Consider the following 19,779-nt stretch of genomic DNA (forward strand, 5'->3'; position numbering starts at 1 on the left):
TAGTTCATGAAATTAATGCAATGTTTTGATATTAATTTGAGTAATTTGGCATTTGAGTGGTGGCCTCCTATCGAGATAATTCAGAGTAGAACATTTTAAATCGAGTACCTGAGTATTCGTATATAATCCAAAATATATTGTATGAGACAGATTGCCTGCCCAAAGCCACCAAGATAGCCCCATGATCGACACACTGACAAACATTGAGTCAAATGTTTGCCAAATTTTACATCTGAATGTATGACGTCTTTACAACGATTAATTTAACAATCAAATCATAATTTATTTTTGTCAAGATGAAAATTCCCTCATCAGTTCCTTACAGAGTAGAGGTAGGTAGAGGTACAGGTAGAGCGGAGGTAGTGCAGAGGCAGAGTAGCAGTAGAGCAGAGGCAGAGTAGAGGTAGAGGTAGAGTAGCAGTAGAGCAGCGGTAGAGGAGAGGCAGAGTAGCAGTAGAGCAGAGGCAGAGTAGCAGTAGAGCAGAGGTAGAGTATCAGTAGAGTAGAGGTAGAGTAGCAGTAGAGCAGAGGTAGAGCAGAGGTAGAGTAAGAGCAGAGGTAGAGTAGCGGTATAGTAGCAGTAGAGGCAGAGTAGCAGTAGAGGTAGTGTAGCAGTAGAGCAGAGGTAGAGTAAGGGCAGAGGCAGAGTAGCAGTAGAGGTAGAGGTAGAGATAGAGCTGAGGCAGCGGTAGAGTAGACTCCCTTGTCCCTCTGTTCTTCCCTTTGGAATGTCATGTTCCAGTTGAGGAATGTCATGTTCAATGTGACACGGTCACGGATCCAGCTTCCTGGATAATCGTCATCACACCAACTTCCAAATAAGAACCTTAATACATGTAGTTGGATGTGATCTGGGGGCTTTGACACCTACGCATTGGAGGTCTGGACGTCCTGCCAGCTCTTGGTGAGGTTCTGCCGCAGCTCGTTCAGAGGGCTGAGGCCGAGCTTCCTCTTCAGCTCCACCGCGTGCTTCTCTTTGGCCGACAGCACCTGCCGCAGCGTGTTGATCTCCTCCTCCACCTGGAGGGGAGGACAGAGAGGAAAGGAGGTGGAGAAGGGGGGTGGGGTGGAGGTTAAAGCCATTACAGTTCAATGGGATGTTCAATCTGCTGCCAGTAACATGGCCACCGGCTGCATCCCGGTGAAGAAAGGAGCCGCTCCGTGCGTTTACGCCTCATTCCAAGCGTGATGTAAATCCAATCCTACTTTTGATTGGAATGACATCACACTTGGAATGTTTAAACAGTTGGGACACATTTCCTCCTCTGAGACGCTTTTTAATACAGGCCCTGGATTAAAGTGCAGTTAGTTGCAGTGAACGTTAACGCTCCTCCTTAAATTTGAGTACAAGGATCAACTTTTCACATGATTTTCTCACCAGTTATTGGCGGTACATTAGGTGCCATTACATCACTCTGGTTATTAATCATCAACTAACCAATTAACCATGGAGAGTGCATAAATTAAGAGGGTGGAATAAGCAGGATACCGTGCAGCCAGCCGGTCTTTATAGCAAAATCACCCCCTTCAGAGTGAGTCATTTATGATAATGACCGGCTGGCTGCACGGTATCCGAACCGATAAAATGAATACAACTTGGTAACCATTTCTAAAAGCTGCCGTCTAGGAGTGCTACCTTGGTGAGCTCGGTGTGGAGCTCCTCCGCCTCCTCCTCTGTCAAGCCCGGGGGCAGCGGGGCCACGGTGCTCCCTGCCGCGCCCTCCTCCACCGGGACATCCGACAGGCTGTCCGAATGCTCCACCCCCAGGCCCTTGTTGGGGGAGTTCAGGTTGATATCTGGAGGAAAGTAAAGGAAAGGAAAGTAATGGAGATGAAAGGCGGAGAGGAAAGATGGAGCGAGAGAAGAGGAAATGAGAACAGAGTGGGCAGGACGACAGGGTACCATTAGCCTGATGGAGGCTTTGAGGCTTTAAAAGCTACACCCACCTCCCTCCTGCGAGCAGCCCAGTAGTAATTAGCGCGGCGCTAAACAAGCGCTCTAGAGAACACCGAGTCCCAGAGGAGCCTCACGCCTTCACTCCTGCGGCTCAGCCAAGTTTAAAACCACGTTTACCGTCACAACACACCGGAGATGGGTTTTTGTTTTGTCTTTTCCGAGGCAAATTCCCGGAGTCTCTCGGTTTAATATACTGGTCGATTTGCGAGGGTTGGCGGCGCTGGGTCTCCGTTGTGTTTAAAGTCTGAAGAGATCCTACCTTGATGATAAATTAAAGAAATCTAAATTGCTGTATTGAAATGTACTGACCCCTTGACACCACTGTATTCTACTAAACCAAAGTGTGAATTTTGCAAACAGTTACACCTCTCACACGCTGATCTGAAAAAGCCCTCCTTGATACAGAGTGATGAAACAGGTGAAGTAGAACTGGTAATGTGACCAGACACAGGATGATCCCTGAAAGAAAGACAGAAAACAAAGCCATGCAAACCAACGCGAACGTGAATCAGAATCCCTTTATTCGGCATAAAAACAGTGTCTAATGTATTAGTGAAATGACAGGGAAACAGTGTCACAATGAAAATTGTGACATATAATATTCTAAAAGGCAAGCGTTAAATGTTATTTGGCACTGTACACCAAACAAACAAATCTGTACGACTGCTCAATAGTTGGACTGGGAACCAGACGGCTCCGGATCTCAAGCCTCAAATATGTGGACTCAAACCGAGCTCAACCTCATAGAGTTCCAACAAACTCCGCAATAGATTCAATTTTTGCAAGAAGTTACAAGTCTAGCCATGCTTTATTTCCTTTCAACGTCTCCACTTTCTCACGTTATTCTGTGGAAAGCGGCATTAACACTGAACTGACAGAGGAAATGAGTTGACGTGGAAGCGATGCAGAGTGGATGGAAGGCTGATTCTGTACCTCTGAGTGACTGTTTAAACCACTTCATAAAAAGATATCTATATACACACACATCCCCATCACGATACACACACACACATCTACCTATATATATATATATATATATATATATATATATATATATATATATATATATATATATATATATATATATATATATATATATATATATCTCTTGATATATAGATAGAAACACATCTATCAATATATCTATATCCATATAACCAGGCATACAGAGACTTGGTCATCAATCTCACATGCAACTTAAAACATGTTATTCATCAATTCAATGATGATATTCCTGAACTCGGTCGTGTTGTATTCAACATGAAGGTCGTCGTTGCAGGAAAGTCACTGTGTTGGTCTAGAGGTTTTGTGGTGCGTCTCGGGGAAAACATCCTTGTGTGAGTTGGCTGGAACGGCAGCCACACCCCCAAGGTTCACAGCAATGTTTTTGTTTGACATTTTTAATCGAACCACATCGTTTGGGATCAGGAGAGCGGCTCGAACGCAGCGTCTTGATACACACCACACCAGAACACCCAAACTCAAAACCTCTTCTCAAGCGACACAGTCCCAGCGGCATTGCACACACACTTTAACAAGCACTACAACGGTACAACTGCAAACAGGCACACGAGTCAAATACTCAAATGTAGGCGTCTCCAACCAGGTCTCTTGAAAAGAAATTAGCCAGATAACTCAAATATGAGTTGGCATGACGTCATGATACTCACTGGGGTAATGATGTACATTCTCTGGACAACTCAATATAAAAATAGATAATGACATTGCAGTCCTAAAGGCTTAGTACTCAGTGATATACAAATTTTGATATCCTGATACAAGACTATATATATATCATCTAGGATTTTGGTTATGGTAATATCACAATATAGTTAAATGTTGTCATTACAGTAAAGTACAGTAATGCAGATTTCTGAACTTCATAGCCTGTTCTAGGTGTTTTAATCAATGATCAGAATATCCACATGACTAGTGATTGGTTCTCATATATTTTTTGTGTGTGAATATTACCAATTGCCATCCCCAAAATATTGTCAAATGATCCATACCAAGGTATCGGTGCAAAATACTGCAATATTTGATTTTGTCAATTTTCCCTGGCCCGATTATAAAGGTTCATCGCAGGATTTGTCCAGATCTCAGACAAAACAAAATGACTAAAAAAGTACTTTGTCATGAAAAGAGAATCAAAAATATGATATAAAACAAGTGTGTATGTCTGAGAACAGTTTAGCTAGCCAGTCAGACACAGCAAACTATGTAATGTAGAAACATAACAGCTTTGAAATATAGTTCTCCGATCAAGCAGCCATGAGATCTGTGCCGGTCAAGTAGCGGATGGCGTTGAGAATCTATTCCGGGACCGCCAATAACTTTTGGAAGTGGTTGCCGAGTTGGCGACCGCCCATTTATCATTAAAATCCATGTGCCAATACTCCTACTGGTTTCACCCTTTTCAACAGAGTAAAACAAGGCACCAGGAAAACAAATTTTACGCGGAATTATTTGATTTTAAATGTGAAAAGTGGTTGACAACGGGGCAATGGCCCAAATGCGGTTGCCCGGGGCGACTGGGAAACCATCAATGACTAGCCCTGAAAACGGTGAAACTCGGATCAAAATTCGTCACGATCATACGGTCTGTACAAAACAGCTCTGACATGTAAAATAAATAACAGTGAAGTTTTAACTGGTGATGACCCGAGAGTCCGGGTGGCGCGGAGCCCACGTTGGCAACCACCTCTCCGGCTTTTACTACAACTGAGAATCACTTTCCCACTGAAATGATGTCGCTGGTAACACGACGCAGACCACGTCGAGCTGAGCACCACTTTGGGGCGGTGCTGCTGCAGGGCGCAGGGCTCAGGCCTCGGACAGCCCCCTGCACATCGGACGGATCACGGAGTGTCTATCAAAGTGATGGAAACACGACCTTCACCAACACAAGAGGGCCCTTTCGGATTTGAATGCATACTCCAAATCGTTGTGTTCCTATGCTTTTATGATTCTTTCTTATATGATGTGTTTCATGACTTATGCAGAGAACTTTGAGTTGTCCTTGTGTATGAAATGTGCGCTTCAGATACACTTGCCTTTCTGTGGAGTGTTGTGGCCGAGATGTGATCCAACTTTACCCCCGAGCAAACAACAGACACTACGGCGTCGGGGTCCAGTGTAAACGGGTGGTTCGCAGCTGATTCCCATTTATTTTGAAGTGCAGGAGGGAGACACGACGAGAGCCGCACCGTGTCCTCACGTCAGTCCCAGTCCCAGACCAAAACATGCTAACGCCAGGCGAGTTAGCTTAGCGGGGCAGTGGCTAGCCCCGAGGCTAGCCACTGCCCCGCTAACCCCCCCGGTGCCCTTACCTTGGCCGGCGGGGTCCATGGCGTCGAAGCGGTGGCGGTTCAAACTCGTTTTCCGGCGGAGAAACGCGGCTTCCAGGCGGGTCGCGGCAGCAGCTCCTCGCTGTTCGCTGTTCGCTGTCGGGTCCACGGGGAGAAGCTGGGACCGAAGTGACTCCTGGAACAGGAAACGGCCGGGGGAGAACACCGCTGCTGCTTCCGCTCTGCTGCCTTCAAAATAAGAGCTCGCCTAAAGGCGGCGTTCACGCCCGGTCGGAGAGTCGGAATTCAGGAGACTGTAGCTCGTAAAACTTACTTACTGATTGTAATGACTTAGCTCTCAAGTTGTTCTTTTACTCAAATTTCTCATACTCGGCGTTAAAAATGCGAGGTTCGTTGTATTTGTGCAAATATAAAATATAAAAACAGCAGATTTTATGAATGAAGAATTAGGATGAATTGAATTGTAAATAACATGAAGCCTGCAAGACACGTAAAGTCAAACACACCATCGTAACAGGGCCGCGCACGTAGCTTCCATGTGAGACACGTTTTACGTCATTTCATCTCAATTGTTTGATAATTATCTAAAGCACTTGAGGGTTTTTTACCAGGCTTGTTTGTTTCTTCTGGTGTCTGTTAGTTCTTATGTTAATGGTTCGGTATCAAGGCGACACAGAAAACTGACACAGTCAATGACGTCACGTCACGTCACTCCCAAGCTGCAAAGCAGGTCGTTGGTGCACGCACACGCACACGCACGCAGCACAAGACAAGCGCAGGTCACTTAATGTCGGTTTGTTTTCAGTTGTTTTAAAACTTTACCAAACATCACGAAGGGAAATCTATTTTGTGAGTCTGACGTGTCCGGAATTTTCTAGATGACGTCATTAAATGACGTCAGCCGGCGCAGTACAATATAAACAATGTTTTTCTGATTAATTTGTGATCAAACTAAATTCCCATTATTTCCCATTCTGCATTCCTCAAATTGCTTATTTTTTCTGGTTTGTTTCAGCCTACTTACTTTCAGTGTGTGTGTGTGTGATAGAGAGAGAGATCATTGTTCCTGTGATCAAAATGAGGTTTATTTACTAAAAACAAATACCAAACAAAACTTTTTCTGTTTAATCAGCTTTTTCTGTGTGTGTGTGTGTGTGTGTGTGTGTTACACTCCACACTACACCAAGTCAACCGAGTGGGTCAGAGAAAAGGAGAATCTCCACCAGCGTGCGACCAAACATCGGTTCAAGACCCAAAAGCCCAGGAAGCCAGGTGGAATGAACCCTGCGACCTCACATCCTGCCCACGTGCCCTTTAGCCAGAAAACCCCCCGACTCATCGAAAAGTCCTGAAGCAAACCCACACGGCGTCAGATACGTGAAACGCACCAGGACGAACATCCTGGTATCCCACAATGCATTGTGGGTAAAGGTCTCTCTGCGGTGTCGTCGTGACAACGTACTGACGGGAAGCGGAGCGGCCACGTGACGACGTGTAGTTTGTAGTACGACTCCTCATGTGCCCAGTAAACAACGTTGTCCATTGAACTTCTGTCTGTGTGACGGAGAAGGTCAAGCATGCAGAGAGAACCAGGAAGGACCTTTATGGACCCGCACACCGCAGCTTGAGAAACACCTTCCACAGCAGCTTTGAGCGGTGCAGAGATGTGCAGGACTCCTGCTTCTGTTTCTTTTACAAATCAACGCGTAAGAGATGATATTACATTTACATCTCCCCCAAATTCAGGTCTCAACTTTGGTCTCGTCACTTATTTACCCTGAAATACAGCGAGAGATCCAGTGTTTATGAATTTAAAGAGAACCCCTGACTAATCCACACCTCAAATATAATAATAATAGTAATAATAATAATAATAATTATGGACTATTAACTCCAAACACCATTAAACCGCCCGGTGAGGAGCAGCATCCTCCTCCTCCTCCACCTCAGCTGTGGCGCCTCCTCCCTCTGCTACTTCTTCCTGTAGAGCGGGGTCAGCCAGGAGAAGTAGAAACTGGGTCTCCGAGGAGGAGGAGGAGGAGGAGGAGCAGCACCGGAACCAGAGGAGGAAGAGGGAGAGGGGGGAGAGGGGGAGGAGGGGGGAGTCTGGGGCCCCATCTGGAGGAGGGAGACAGGATGAAGGACAGTTTCAGCTTCTCTCCTGCACCTGCACCACCTTGTGAGGGAGGTGAAGTGAAGTCGGTGAAGATGGAGGTCGAACAAATTCACATTCAGTTAAAAATGTTTAATCTTCACTTTCTTTTCGCTCAAAGTTGTTTCGCTTGAGATAGAAATAAAATAATTTGTTTGATAATATCTTAGAGTCTGGGACTTATTATTATGACTTTAATACAATAATGGAATGATTTTCCATCATGGAATGAACAAAAACAAATATTTTATGTACAGAATGATGAAGCAGGATTCTAATTGTTATGGTATTTCAGGTTAATAGTGATGGACGTGCATTAGGAGGCATGCGGCATCAGAGAATATAGGGTAAGTTCAAACTGAATCATTGAACAGATCCAAATCAAAGCCACATTAGAGGCGCATGCAAATACATATTTGCAGAATATTACAGTAAAAAGCAGGCAATGCAGTTATATTTTGTACCGCTAGGGGTCAGAAGAGACTAAGATGCCCCAAGGTGCTTGAACCACCTCAGGTGAAAAAGAACATCTTTTTATTTAAAGGGTGGTTTTTTTTTACAATCTGCTTTTCTATAAATTGTAAATGTGATCGGTAGATGCTGTGAATTCTAGGACAATAGAATAAGGTTATTCAGATTTAAACTATTTAATTCTGTATTGTGTGGATTCATTGAGCATCGTGATTGGAAATAAATATTTGCGGGATGGATTTATCAGTATCATCAGGGCCACATTAAATTGTCTCGCGGGCTGGATGTGGCCCCCGGGCCTGTAGTTTGAGACCCCCGATTTAGAATTATTTAGAACTATTTAGAATATTAAAACACCAAAACAGCAGCCTTGGGTGTTTGGTGCCTCCGTAGGAGGTGGCTTCATTTAAAAACAGTAGCGTGTGACATTCCTGCTGTTGTGCTTCTGATGTTTGGACCGTTCCAATCGAAAAACATCTCTGCAGCTTCCGTTGGAAGCGTTTTGTGACTTTTTACTTCTTGGTGCGAGAAGTGACTCCACGCTACTCCTTTCACCTTGTTGAGGGTCCAAACAGTGACCGGCGGAGGGACGCGCCCCTGGGAGACGGCCCCTAGGGGGCGCAGCAAAGCTCAAATGAATGGGGGTCAAGGGGGCAAGTCTCACAAAATCTCAAACTGCTGCAATTTTAGGCCAATTTATTCCTCAAGTCAACATTTACGCAAAGACTCTGTGGATAGCGGGTAAAGTATTGCAACTGATACGTCACTAATATTTTTTAATAAATTGTCTCACCCTACGAGGGACATCGGTGTCATTATAGTGAAGTGTTACTGTCCACTCACTGTTTCATGTCACTTTTGATGCTAAAAGACTGATAAAAAGTGCAGAAACATCCAGATCCTGAAGATAAATAACATGGAGGCTCGTCCAGTCACACACGGCGCCGCACACTTTCAGCACCGCCCTGTCTCCGCCCCATCCCTCCCATTGATTTCAGGTGGTGTTTGCCCTCAGTCCCCGTCGGAGGCGCCGCTTAATGACGGTGAATCCTCTTTGGGAAGCGTCTGTGGCTCCGGTGGCAGCGCCGTGTACCTGAGCAGTGAAGTACTGTGGGTGGAGGTGGCTCCCGGGTGGAGGTTATGTGATTATGAAGCAGCCGATGTAAGCCCACACCCTCTGCAGGATGACCAGGAAGGCCAACAGGTAGAAGAGAAGGGTGACTGCCTGGAGAGGGATGGAGGGATGGCGGGGGAGGGAGGGATGGCAGGGGAGGGAGGGATGGGGGAGAGAAGGATGGGGGGTGGAGGGAGGGATGGGGGGTGGAGGGAGGGAGGAAAGGAGGGGTGGAGGGAGGGATGGGGGTGGAGGGATGGAGGGAAGGAGGCGGGATGGGGGAGGGATGGAGGGGTGGAGGGAAGGAGGAGGGAAGGGGGAGGGGTGGAGGGGTGGAGGGGTGGAGGGGTAAGGGCCAGAAGAAAGTAGAATTGCAGATGAAAGAGATGAGAGGGAGCAATGAGAGGAAAAGGTGGAGGTTAAGGAGGAGCGGGAGGGAACAGGAGGAGCGAGGGATGCAGATGGAGGAGAGAGAGCGGGGAGAATATATGGATGAATAGAGGTACGGAGCGAGGGAGGAGGAGGAGACAGTGGAATGGAGGGATGAAGGAGGCAGAGAGACATGTGACGTTCCAACGTTCAACGGGAAAAGAAAAGAAAGTTACTGCTACACTCCTCCCTCCTTTCTTCCTTCCTACTTACCTACCTTCCCTCCCCCTTCCTCCCTCCCTCCTTCCTTCCTCCCTCCATCCCTCCCTCCCTCCTTCCATTTCCCTTCCTTCCTTCCTTCTTTCCTCCCTACACACCTAACTACCTACCTCCCTTCCTCCCTCCCTCCTTTCTTCCTTCCTCCCTCCTTTCTTCCTCCTTCATTTGTTCCTCCATCCCGTCCGCCCGTCCTTCCTTCCTTCCTTTGTTTGTTCCTCCCTCCCTTCCTCTCTCTCATCCTTCCTTTCCTCCATCCCTTGCTTCCTCCCTCCTCCTTCTCCCCACCCTCATCCAACCCTTTGTCCCATATTGTTTCTACACAACATAAGAACAGCACAGAGAGCCACAGTGAAAGCGTTTTGAAGCGGTGTCGGCCATCTTGCAGTGACCCAGCAAAACAGAAAGAGGGAACAAACACCCGAGAAAGAGGAAGAGGAAGAGGAAGAGGAAGACCACGTGGAGGAGCGGCGGCCTCAGCGAGCTGATGAAGAGCGACGGCACCTGGTCGGTGATGAGGATGATGAGAAGAACCATCACGTGAAGGTCAACGCAGAGTCAACTGACCTGAGGAGACACCTGAGTTCGTTGCTCCACCTTCGATGGATCCATAGACTCCATGTCGGAGCCGGTGTCCTCAGGCTTCTGGTTCCTTTCAGCACGGTCCTGACGATTCTCCTGAAGCTCCTCCAGAACAGGGTCATTCTGTGGTTGTGGTTTGGAGGTGGTCTCCTCTGGCTCCAAGCTATCTTCAGTCGGGGTGGAACGACTCCCCTTCTGCGCCAGAGCACCGTCCTCTGGTCCAGCGCTCCATCTTCTCATCTCCTCTCCTTCCTCCTCAGACACCAACACCCATTCTGCTTGGGCTGCACTCATCTCCCTAGAATCCAAGCTTCCCCCTCCAACCTCTAGGAAAGGTTCTTTAGGGGTGACAAAACCCTCCCCTACCCTTGAGCTACCTTCTTCTCTCCGGTCTTCAACCCTGGGATCAGAGGGCTCCAGCTCAAAGCGACTTTCTGCCAAACTGCTTTCTGATAGCTGCATAGGCTTCTCAATACCCACTAACTCTGTGGAATTGTGTAAGGAACCCTCCTGGACACCTGGGATGACGTCTCCCAGTGCCAAGCTGATCTGCACAGCCCTAGATTGGTCAGCTGACTCCATGATGTTCTCCTCTCTCCCCTGCTTTGACGCCTCAAAGGAGGCGATCAGCTGGGGTGGAGGCTGAAGGCCTTCCTGCTGAGACGGGAGAGGGGGTTCCTGAAGCGGCGGTGTGGGGGAGGAAGGACCGATGCCGTCAGGTGGATGCCAGGGGTAAGGCTCTTTTTTCGGTTCAGGATGGAACCAGGATGGAGGCAAAGGCCAGACCTGGACCTCAGGCATCAGCGGTGGCATTGATGCAGAACGGGACAATGGCACAGGCTGGACCGCAGTAGAATCCTCTGTTTCTGGGCTTGTTTGAGTTTGGGGAGGAGACACAGCTGGGGCAATGCACTGAGATTCAACCTTGGTCTCGGCAACAATAAGAGAGTCCCTCGCAACCGGAGGCGGTTCCCCGGCAACTGGAAGTAAAACCCCATCTGAGGTGTCGGCTGTTGAACATATCTTCTCCTCCAACCCACGGACTTTTGGCAGATCGGGGCAAACCCGCCTCCAACCACATACACTGTAGCACCCAGGGTATGTTGTAGCATCCCCTTCACCCCCTTCATCTTCCTCTGGAGCTCCTCCTTGTTGATCCTCATTCAATGTCTCTTCTTCTTCTTCTTCTTCCTTTTCTATGTCTGCCTCCTGGTCATTAGTGTCGTGTCCTATTTCCCAGACCTCACACTTTTTTCGAAGGAAGACAGTTAAAATGTTACATAAAGTGAACTCTGGAAGACTGAACGACTGTGCTTGTGACAGAGAGATATTGAGATTGGAGGAATCATAGAAAACATTCTGAAAACAGTTGTGGAGGAAGGTAAAGAGAAGAATCGTCAAAGAATTAGTTGTCAAGATAAATGTTCAAATCGTTCGACCAAAATCTATTGTAACGCTCGTGTAAAAAGGTTAAAGTCATTGGTTGGAATTGTATCCGAGCAACAACAAAAGGGCAGTCAGTGCCCAAACATACAGGCATGTTGTGAGTGGACATTGAAGGGTGTGTCGGGCGGTACCTGTTGTGTGCTCATTCTGTCCTGGTCATCGCACCGGCTTCCCTCTTTCACGGGCGTGGCGGTTGCAAACTCTTTGTCCTCTCCTGGAACCTCTCCTTTCGTCTCCTCCCCCTCTTCCTCCTCCTCCTCCTCCTCCTCCCCCTCTTCCTCCTCCTCCTCCTCCTCCTCCTCCTCCATCTTTGACTCCTTCAACACGCCAACACCCTCGCCGTTCAGAACTGGGTCGTCCTGCTGTGGTTCTGCAAGTTCTACAAAGTCCACGTCGGCGCCGGTGACCGGTGGAATGGTTGAAACGGCCTCCACCACTGCTGTCTCTACTGGTACCACTGGCGACAAGGACACTGGGATTGACTCTCGAATTGGCCCCGAGGCCCGATCCACAACATGTTCCCCATTCAGGACCATTGGCTCCAACTGGGGTTCTGATTCCAGTTTCAGTATAATGGATTCTGGGCAGGGTTTGGGTTCCCAGTTCTGGACGTTGGCGTGTTCCTCTCTGCGGTGAATGGATTCTGGGCAGAGTTCCGCTTCCGAGTTCTGGTCAACAGATCCGGGGATGTGTTTGGGTTCTTCTTCTTTCAGATCTTCTTCTTCTTTCGGACAGCGCTTCAGCTCTAGAGTTTGATCTTCAGGAACTTCCTCTTCAACTTAACAGAAAGACAGAAACGGTTCAATGAATCCACTAATAATCATAAACCGCATCGTATTTTAAGGGGTGCGATGGCTTGTCACGCCGGCTGTACCGCTAAGGTGCTCATTGTACCCTTGGCATTGGGTACTTTTTGATAATTTTGTACCTCTGGTGACAAATGTTGTACCTCACTGGTACAAAAAAACTATCCAAAAATGGTACAAATTTGGCTTTTCAAGGGTGCTGCTGGTGGGGCAAAGCTTTTGTACCTCTGAAGGTACGACGCTCTACTTTATTTTCTCAGAGTGAATGTTGTCCACACTTAAACGGATATTTTAGAAAAAATGTGCATACAGTACGCGTGACAGGGCCTGATTTGCGCGACATTGCGTTTGGACGTGTTAATGTGGAAATGTTGTCTTTGTCGTCCCCCTCCCACCTCCGATGAAGTCCACGCTGCGCAGGGCTTCCGCCTGGCCACTGACGTGGAACCTGTAATCGCTCAGATTCTCAAAGCCCGGTTTCAGAGTCTCCAGGGGACCGGGAGTTGTGGCGGTTAAGAGTCTGCCGCAGGAGGAGGTCGAGGAAATGAAGAGGAGAGACAGGACGGAGGGTGAAGAAAAAACGAGGGTCAATGAGAGTCAATTAGACAACCAGCCGTGGCTAAACGCTCCATCACCAGTATAATGAGACGTCTATCGGATTTGACCAGATTCTCACTGGGGGCTGAACCTCCCCAGGATGATGGGATGTGTATTTAAGTTATAGTTTGACGTTATACTTCAGTGATCACTGGATGAGCGTTTGGACAATCTCAAACAGTGGATCTGAGGTCAACTAAAGAAATCCCGTTCGCCATGTGCTGTTATGAAGGGTTTGAGGAAACCGGCTTGGGCGGGCCAGATTTGGCCACGGACCGCCGATTGCAGACCCCTGCCGGAGACATGTGACATGTTGTGAGAGCTTTCACTTACTTGGATATCAGCTCTTTGGAACCCTGCAAATGAAGAACAGGGCGGAGTCAGAGCAGCGGTCAGAGCAGAGAACACCGCTGCAGCAGATCCAAACAAACCGCTCGTCCCACCTGGACAAACGCCGCCATGTCCGCCTCCTCCAGGGTCCTGGTGGCCGTCTCCAGGAGTTTGGAGTTGGCTTCCACTTTGTCTCCGTAGCGACGCACCAGCGACTGGGCGTGGCCAGTTTTCTCCTCCTGCTCGCTGCTGATTCGCTGGCCCATTACCTTCACCATGACAACCACGATGTTGACGGTGATGAAGAGGAAGAGGACAAGGAAGGTGAAATAGTAATGATCCCACTGCTCATGCTACTCCTGCTACTACTGGTAGTACCACCACTATTACTATTACTACTGCTACTACTGCTACTACTACGGCTACTACCACTATTACAATTACTACTGCTACTACTACCACTACTACTACCACTACTACTACTGGTACTACTACCACTACTTCTGCCACTACTAGTACCACTATCACTACTGCTCCTTCCACTAATACTGCTACTACTTCCACTATTACTACTACTACTACTACTAATACCACTGGTAGTACTTCTGCCACTGCTGTTACAGCTAATCCTGATAATACGAGTACCACTACCACTGCTACCTCTGCTTCTACCACCACGACTACTGCAACCACTATTAGTACTACTACAACTACTAGCAATACTACCACGACTAGTACTTCCACTATTAGTGGTGCCACTATGAGTACTAGCACTATGACCACTACTACTATTAATGCAGGCACTACTGCTACTACCACTACAATAACTATGATTGCTACCGTAAATACAACTACTACTAGTACTAGCACTAGCACTACAATTACTACTGGTAGTAGCACTACTACTGCTAGCACTATTACAACGAATACTGCTACTGCCGCTGCTACTATTACTGTATCACTACAATTGCTATTGGTACTACCATCACAACTGCCACTCTGACCACTATGGCTTGAAGTATAACCACTACTACTACTAGTAGTACAGGCACTACTACTCCTGCTACTACTTCTAGTACTGGCACTACTACTACTGCTACTTCTACTACTACTACTACAGCTACTAGTACTACACAGACTTTCAGCTGAATATAGACAGTGTGCTGAAGATACTGTGATCCCTGTCCTTGTGTACTACCTCTGTGGATCCTTCATCTGCAAACTCAACTACTCACTGTTTACTCACTGTTTACTCACTCGTCACTTCAACCACAGTAAGAACTGATGATTTGTGTGTAAAATGGTGGTGGCTACCTTGCGTCTGTCTTCCAAGATGGCGGCCATGCGATCAAACTTGTCGCACAGACTCTGCTTCCGAGTCTTACAGTTCTCCTGGGGAGAGGGATCAGATACATACGGCTGTTTATGGGCTGTTTGGGGGTCCCAGAACCTCGTGTTGAGAAACAGGGTTTGAGAGCCGGAGGCCGACGACGCTCGGTTCAGAAAGTCCAAGCGGTGTCGTGTTTTGGATGGCGCCGGGCGGTGACCTCACCCTCTGGGCTGCCGCTGATCAGCCCCTGATCACTCTGGATTCTCTCTCTCGGGACCATTTTCACCTGTCTGAGCGGGGGGGCCGCGCCCGTCCCCACCCAAAATGGGAGCGCGTTCATTTCGCCGATCGAAGGAGCAGCGAACAGCGAAGGAGCTGGAACAGCGGTGGGATCCGGGTCTATCGGTTTATCACAACAGATCGATGGATTTTCAAAGGCTTAAAGAAAAATACGATTTGTTTTGATGCCTTTTGAAAAAGAAACCATTGAATATTTTTGTTTTTGTTTATTTTTTCAAAATGCTGCAGTGCCCTCCTGGACCACTAGGTTGAAAATGGTCGATTTAGAGCACGTTTCAAGTCGGTTGTTCGCTTCAAATGAATGCAAAACTTTTTTTTGATGAAAACGAACCAGCAGCAAACATTTCCAAGAACAGGCAGCAAACATAACACAAAACGTACTGACGAGCATGCAGCGAGGACATGAGCCCCGCCCGCTCCTCGCCCCTCTGACGCAATCCATCGCGGGATATTTGCACCAATCACAGACGGCGAGTAGCTCCCTCCCCAGCCACATGAAGACCCAAAACAACACGTCTTTTCGCTTGTTTTCTCGTTCTAAACGCCTCTTTTTTGCTTGAGAAGTTGTGCTCTCCTCTGCCGCCGCCGCCTTCCGTCGTCACGCTTCTTGAGAGGAACAACAGACGGTGCGGACACACCCACCTCTATGTTCCTGCAGGACTCCTCCAGCTGGGTGATGAAGCTCTGGATCTTGTGGTTGATGTTCACCAGAGAGCTCAGCTGCTCGTCCAGCTCAGCCTGCTCACAGGGAAACAAGCAGGTGCACAAACCCTTTACAGGCTGTTTATGACCCCATCTAATGCCCTGAAGGGCCCACAGTAACCTCCACCCTCCGCACGTACCAAGAAACCCCAATTCTCCATGAAAACCCATTAAAACCCATGATCCTCAGAGTTTGTCGCTCCCTGTAATGTGTGGAAAGAGCCTCCTGCTGACGCTGATCCACCCGGATCCTGAGGCTCCACCTTGACTGCTCCTCCACTGAGCTCTTCACCTCTGACGGAGCTTCAGCGCTTCTTTGGGCACACTTTCTAAACCTCCCTGCCTCCGTCCGTCTGATTCTCATAAAAAATAAAATTAAAAACCTTCCAACTGTTGGAAGGATGGACTGAGACGTGGAGTTAGTTCCGCATCTCTGCTACGCGACGGAGGTCTGCACCTTCTGCTGCTGGTAGGTCTGGTCCAGGGGAGCCACGCGGCAGGAGCGGTGGGCTCCAAACACCTTGCAGAGCGAGCAGGTCGGCTGCTGGCAGCTCAGGCAGTAGATGTTCACCTTCTCTCCCGGGTGCTCCGGACAGCTCAGCTCCGCCGGGGCCTGGACCTCCGGGACGGAGCTGCAGGGATGACGGAGGGATGGGGACGAGGAAGAGTGAGTAGGTGGATTTTTTCTTACCTCCACTTTTCTCCAAAAACAAAATGGAGGAGCTGTAGCATCCCCACTAGCAACACAATAACAACTATTGATGATAACAAAAATAGCAAATTTTAATTTAATTAATTCATTTAACTGATTTATTTAAAGACAATTCCTAATTTTTTTTTTATTAAAAAATAAAATTAATAAAAAATGCATGTTTGAGGAAAGAGAGAACCGGGTCCAAGTCGGATCGGTTATTGATTTTCCCTGTAATGTGATCGGCTATCGACCCGAACCCAAATGACCCATGAGGACCTCTACTTCCTGTCCCCACCAGGTGGAGCCGCCGTCGCCGCTCAGCTCCTGCTTGTAGACGTCGATGATGTTCTCCACCAGCAGGTTGCGCTGCAGCCCGTAGACGCCATGGCGGTCCAGCACCACTTCCTGTCGGCAGGACGGGCAGCGGAACCGCCCGCTGCTCACCAACATGGAGGTCCGAGCCTGGAACAGGGAGGGCTGCACGCACACACACACACACACACACACACACACACACACACACACACACACACACACACGTTGTGGTTTGGGTTTTGCTCATTAGCAGCAGCTGCCTCACGCTGGGATTTGAACCATTAGAACTGTGAAGCTGCAGCTGAGGTCAGCGTCTGCAACGACTCAATGCTCTGTTTCTGCTGTTTACACATCAACTGTATGGATATCACAAGACAGACAGACAGACAGATGGATGGATGGATGGATGGGTAGACAGGTAGACAGACAGACAGACAGACGGATGGATGGATGGATGGATGGATGGGTAGACAGACAGACAGACAGACAGACAGACAGACAGACAGGCAGGCAGGCAGGCAGGCAGGCAGACAGGGTGAGATGTTCTAAAATAGAGGTCTTTAATAGGTTTCAGCTGCTACTGGGCCCAACAGGATCGGGGGGGTAACAAGGGGCTTCTGGATCAACCAACACAGACTCCAGAGCATCAAGCCACCAAACCAGTCATCAACACACTGTCCTCTGCCCAAACCAGTCATCAACACACTGTCCTCTGCCCAAACCAGTCATCAACACACTGTCCTCTGCCCAAACCAGTCATCAACACTTTGTCTCTTTTTGGAGATGACTTGATAAACATTCCTCTCGTTCATTTAAAGGTTTCACTTGAGTCCTGCTGCACTGTTAACGCCCCTTTCATCATTCATGTGTGTGTTTGTGTGTGTGTTTGTGTTGCACCCCACTCTACATTCATTTGACCAACTTGAACTCCAGGTGTCAAAGGTCGTGAACATGATCATATTTTTTTTTTGGGGGGGGGGGGGGTTCTTTCACACACACACACACACACACACACACACACCATAGTGAACACAACACTGTAGGGTGTGTGTGTTATATTTGAACAAAGCTTTGAGATGGCTACACAATGTCCCAGTTTAGCTGCTGGTAATCCACACACACACACACACACACACACACACACACACACACACCTGTTTGGGATCAGATGGGGGCTTTGTTTGAGGAGGCAACATGTTTGTGTTGAATGACCCAGTAAAGCACGGCAGCACAGAGGTGTGTGTGTGTGTGTGTGTTTCAAGCTGATTTTCTCACAACTCACATCACCTCTGACCAGTTCCACTTATGTCCATATCACTCGTCCCCCCTCAATTTGGAACCCTCCCCCTGGACCACGCCCCCTCCACCTGGACAATGTCCCTCTCTCTAGATACCCCCCAAGGCGCCTGGATTCCTTCCCCTTACATCTGACCCCGCCCCCTCCACCCTCTCCACCTGGACCTGTCCCCAGACCTCTCCCCCTCCACTGCCTATTTTATTCATTGTATTCACTTGAAAATCGATGACTAAAAGCCCGGGAACAGCTACACATGAGCGAAAGAAGCCGTGTGGACCCCTCCTTGCATCCACACGCTGGACCTGAAACCCCGGATTGGACCTTCCACTCCACTGAACCTGGATTTACAACCCATGGGAGCGGTTTCCCCGCCGGTGGGACGGCGAACCCAACTCATTCCTAAGACAGAATCGAACCGCAGACAGAAACAGGGCCATGCTCCACGCGTTGGGCTGCACAGGGGGTTCGTCGTCCCTTCCAAAAACACACGTGCACCGCCCCCCGGCCCTGACCTGGTACAGCTCGTTGGCACACTTGCGACAGAGGTTGTGCTGGCAGGGCAGGATGACCACGGGCTTGCTGAAGATCTCCAGACAGATGGGGCAGAGCAGCTGCTTCTCCAGGGAGCCCAGCGCCGCCTCCCGCTCTGCGCCGCCGCCGCCCCGCAGGGAGCTCAGGTCCACGGGCATCGAACCCATGGCTGACAGCCACCAGGGGGGAGCCTCAGGTGATGCTTCCAGGTGAGCCTCCGGACGTTTCCTCCTCTCTGTCGGTTCCTAACTCAGTTTAGCTCCTGTGAGTCAACCGACTCCTCTGTATCCCAAATATTAAGCTTATTTTCCTACAGATGTTTGGTCAAGAGACACCAAATCTCCGCCCGTCAGGTCACTAAACCCTCAACCGTCTTTGAAAACAGTCGGCCGGTCTTCAGGGTGGGAACTCACATCCAAGTCGGTGAACTCCTGTCGCTCTGTGGAGGTTCTTGGATCCTGTCTGTGCTGGAGATGCTTTAAACCCAGAGCAGATACTTCAAAAAGTGAGAGACGTCTCCGACAGGTGTGGCTTGGGTTGGAGTGGTTCACGCTCCTTCTTCCAAAAACATTTGCAGGCCCTAGAAAACAAAAACAGGCCTGAAAGACGGTGAAACAGTCTGAGCTGGACCTTCAGGGCCCAATCCGCTGTCCTCCGCTCGTTTGATGAGAAGCAGCAGCTCCCGTTCTATTTCCGGGCCCCGACTCCACACTCAGATCCACTGACAGACTGTCTCTCTCTCCGTCTCTGTCTCTCTCTCTGTCTCCCCCCTCTCACTTGCTCTCTTGTCTTTCAGTACAAGACTCCGTCACTCCACCTTTTTCTGTCCCTCGCTCTCCGCCCGTTTGGCCTCATTCTTTCAACGTTCACTCCATTACCCCCCCGAACTACTCGTCTCTTCCTCCCCGGTGCAAAGTCAGGGAGAGAGGGAGAGACTCATGAGTTTGGGGGTTTCAGGTTACAGCCAAGTTCCCAGCGCTGGTCCCTCATCGTAGACCTTAAAGCGCACTCACAGGTCCCATATTGGGTGGTGGTGGGTGGCATGCGGGCGGATTATGTCCAGGTCAGGCTGTCGTCCCCCCCGCCCCCATCCCTGATGCACTGAGTAAGGAGACGGCGCTTTAACGCGGCGGCCATCTTGGAAAGGCGAGTCGACTCCACAGATCATATTCAGAAACGCTGTGGAGTTGTAAACAACGCAG

The 19,779-nt window shown here is 48.8% G+C and overlaps 2 protein-coding genes across 4 annotated transcripts in view; both read right to left on the reverse strand.

Moving 5' to 3' along the window:
- tpd52l2b (tpd52 like 2b) overlaps positions 1-5,446 on the reverse strand; it is a 21,802-nt gene extending 16,356 nt beyond the window's left edge. For all 3 annotated transcript variants that reach the window (XM_080015793.1, XM_080015791.1, XM_080015792.1), the window contains exons 1-3: positions 5,287-5,446; positions 1,637-1,797; positions 872-1,020 (exon numbers count right to left, since the gene is read on the reverse strand). In XM_080015793.1, the coding sequence (XP_079871919.1) occupies positions 872-1,020; positions 1,637-1,797; positions 5,287-5,305 (329 nt within the window). In that variant the 5' untranslated portion in view covers positions 5,306-5,446. The remainder of the gene's footprint in view (positions 1-871; positions 1,021-1,636; positions 1,798-5,286) is intronic.
- An 888-nt stretch (positions 5,447-6,334) lies between these two features.
- On the reverse strand, positions 6,335-19,594 carry trim101 (tripartite motif containing 101). The gene is made up of 11 exons (XM_080015660.1): positions 18,559-19,594; positions 16,730-16,911; positions 16,198-16,372; positions 15,681-15,776; positions 14,723-14,800; positions 13,522-13,677; positions 13,412-13,434; positions 12,877-13,001; positions 11,807-12,453; positions 8,982-9,113; positions 6,335-7,383 (listed from the first exon to the last, which is right to left on the reverse strand). The coding sequence occupies exons 1-10, from the start codon at positions 18,742-18,744 to the stop codon at positions 9,027-9,029; spliced, it is 1,755 nt and encodes a 584-aa protein (XP_079871786.1). The 5' UTR covers positions 18,745-19,594; the 3' UTR covers positions 6,335-7,383; positions 8,982-9,026.
- Positions 19,595-19,779: the final 185 nt, after the last annotated feature.

The sequence above is a fragment of the Zeus faber genome, assembly GCF_960531495.2.
Source record: "Zeus faber genome assembly, chromosome: 15".
In the NCBI taxonomy this organism is placed as follows: Eukaryota; Metazoa; Chordata; class Actinopteri; order Zeiformes; family Zeidae; genus Zeus; species Zeus faber.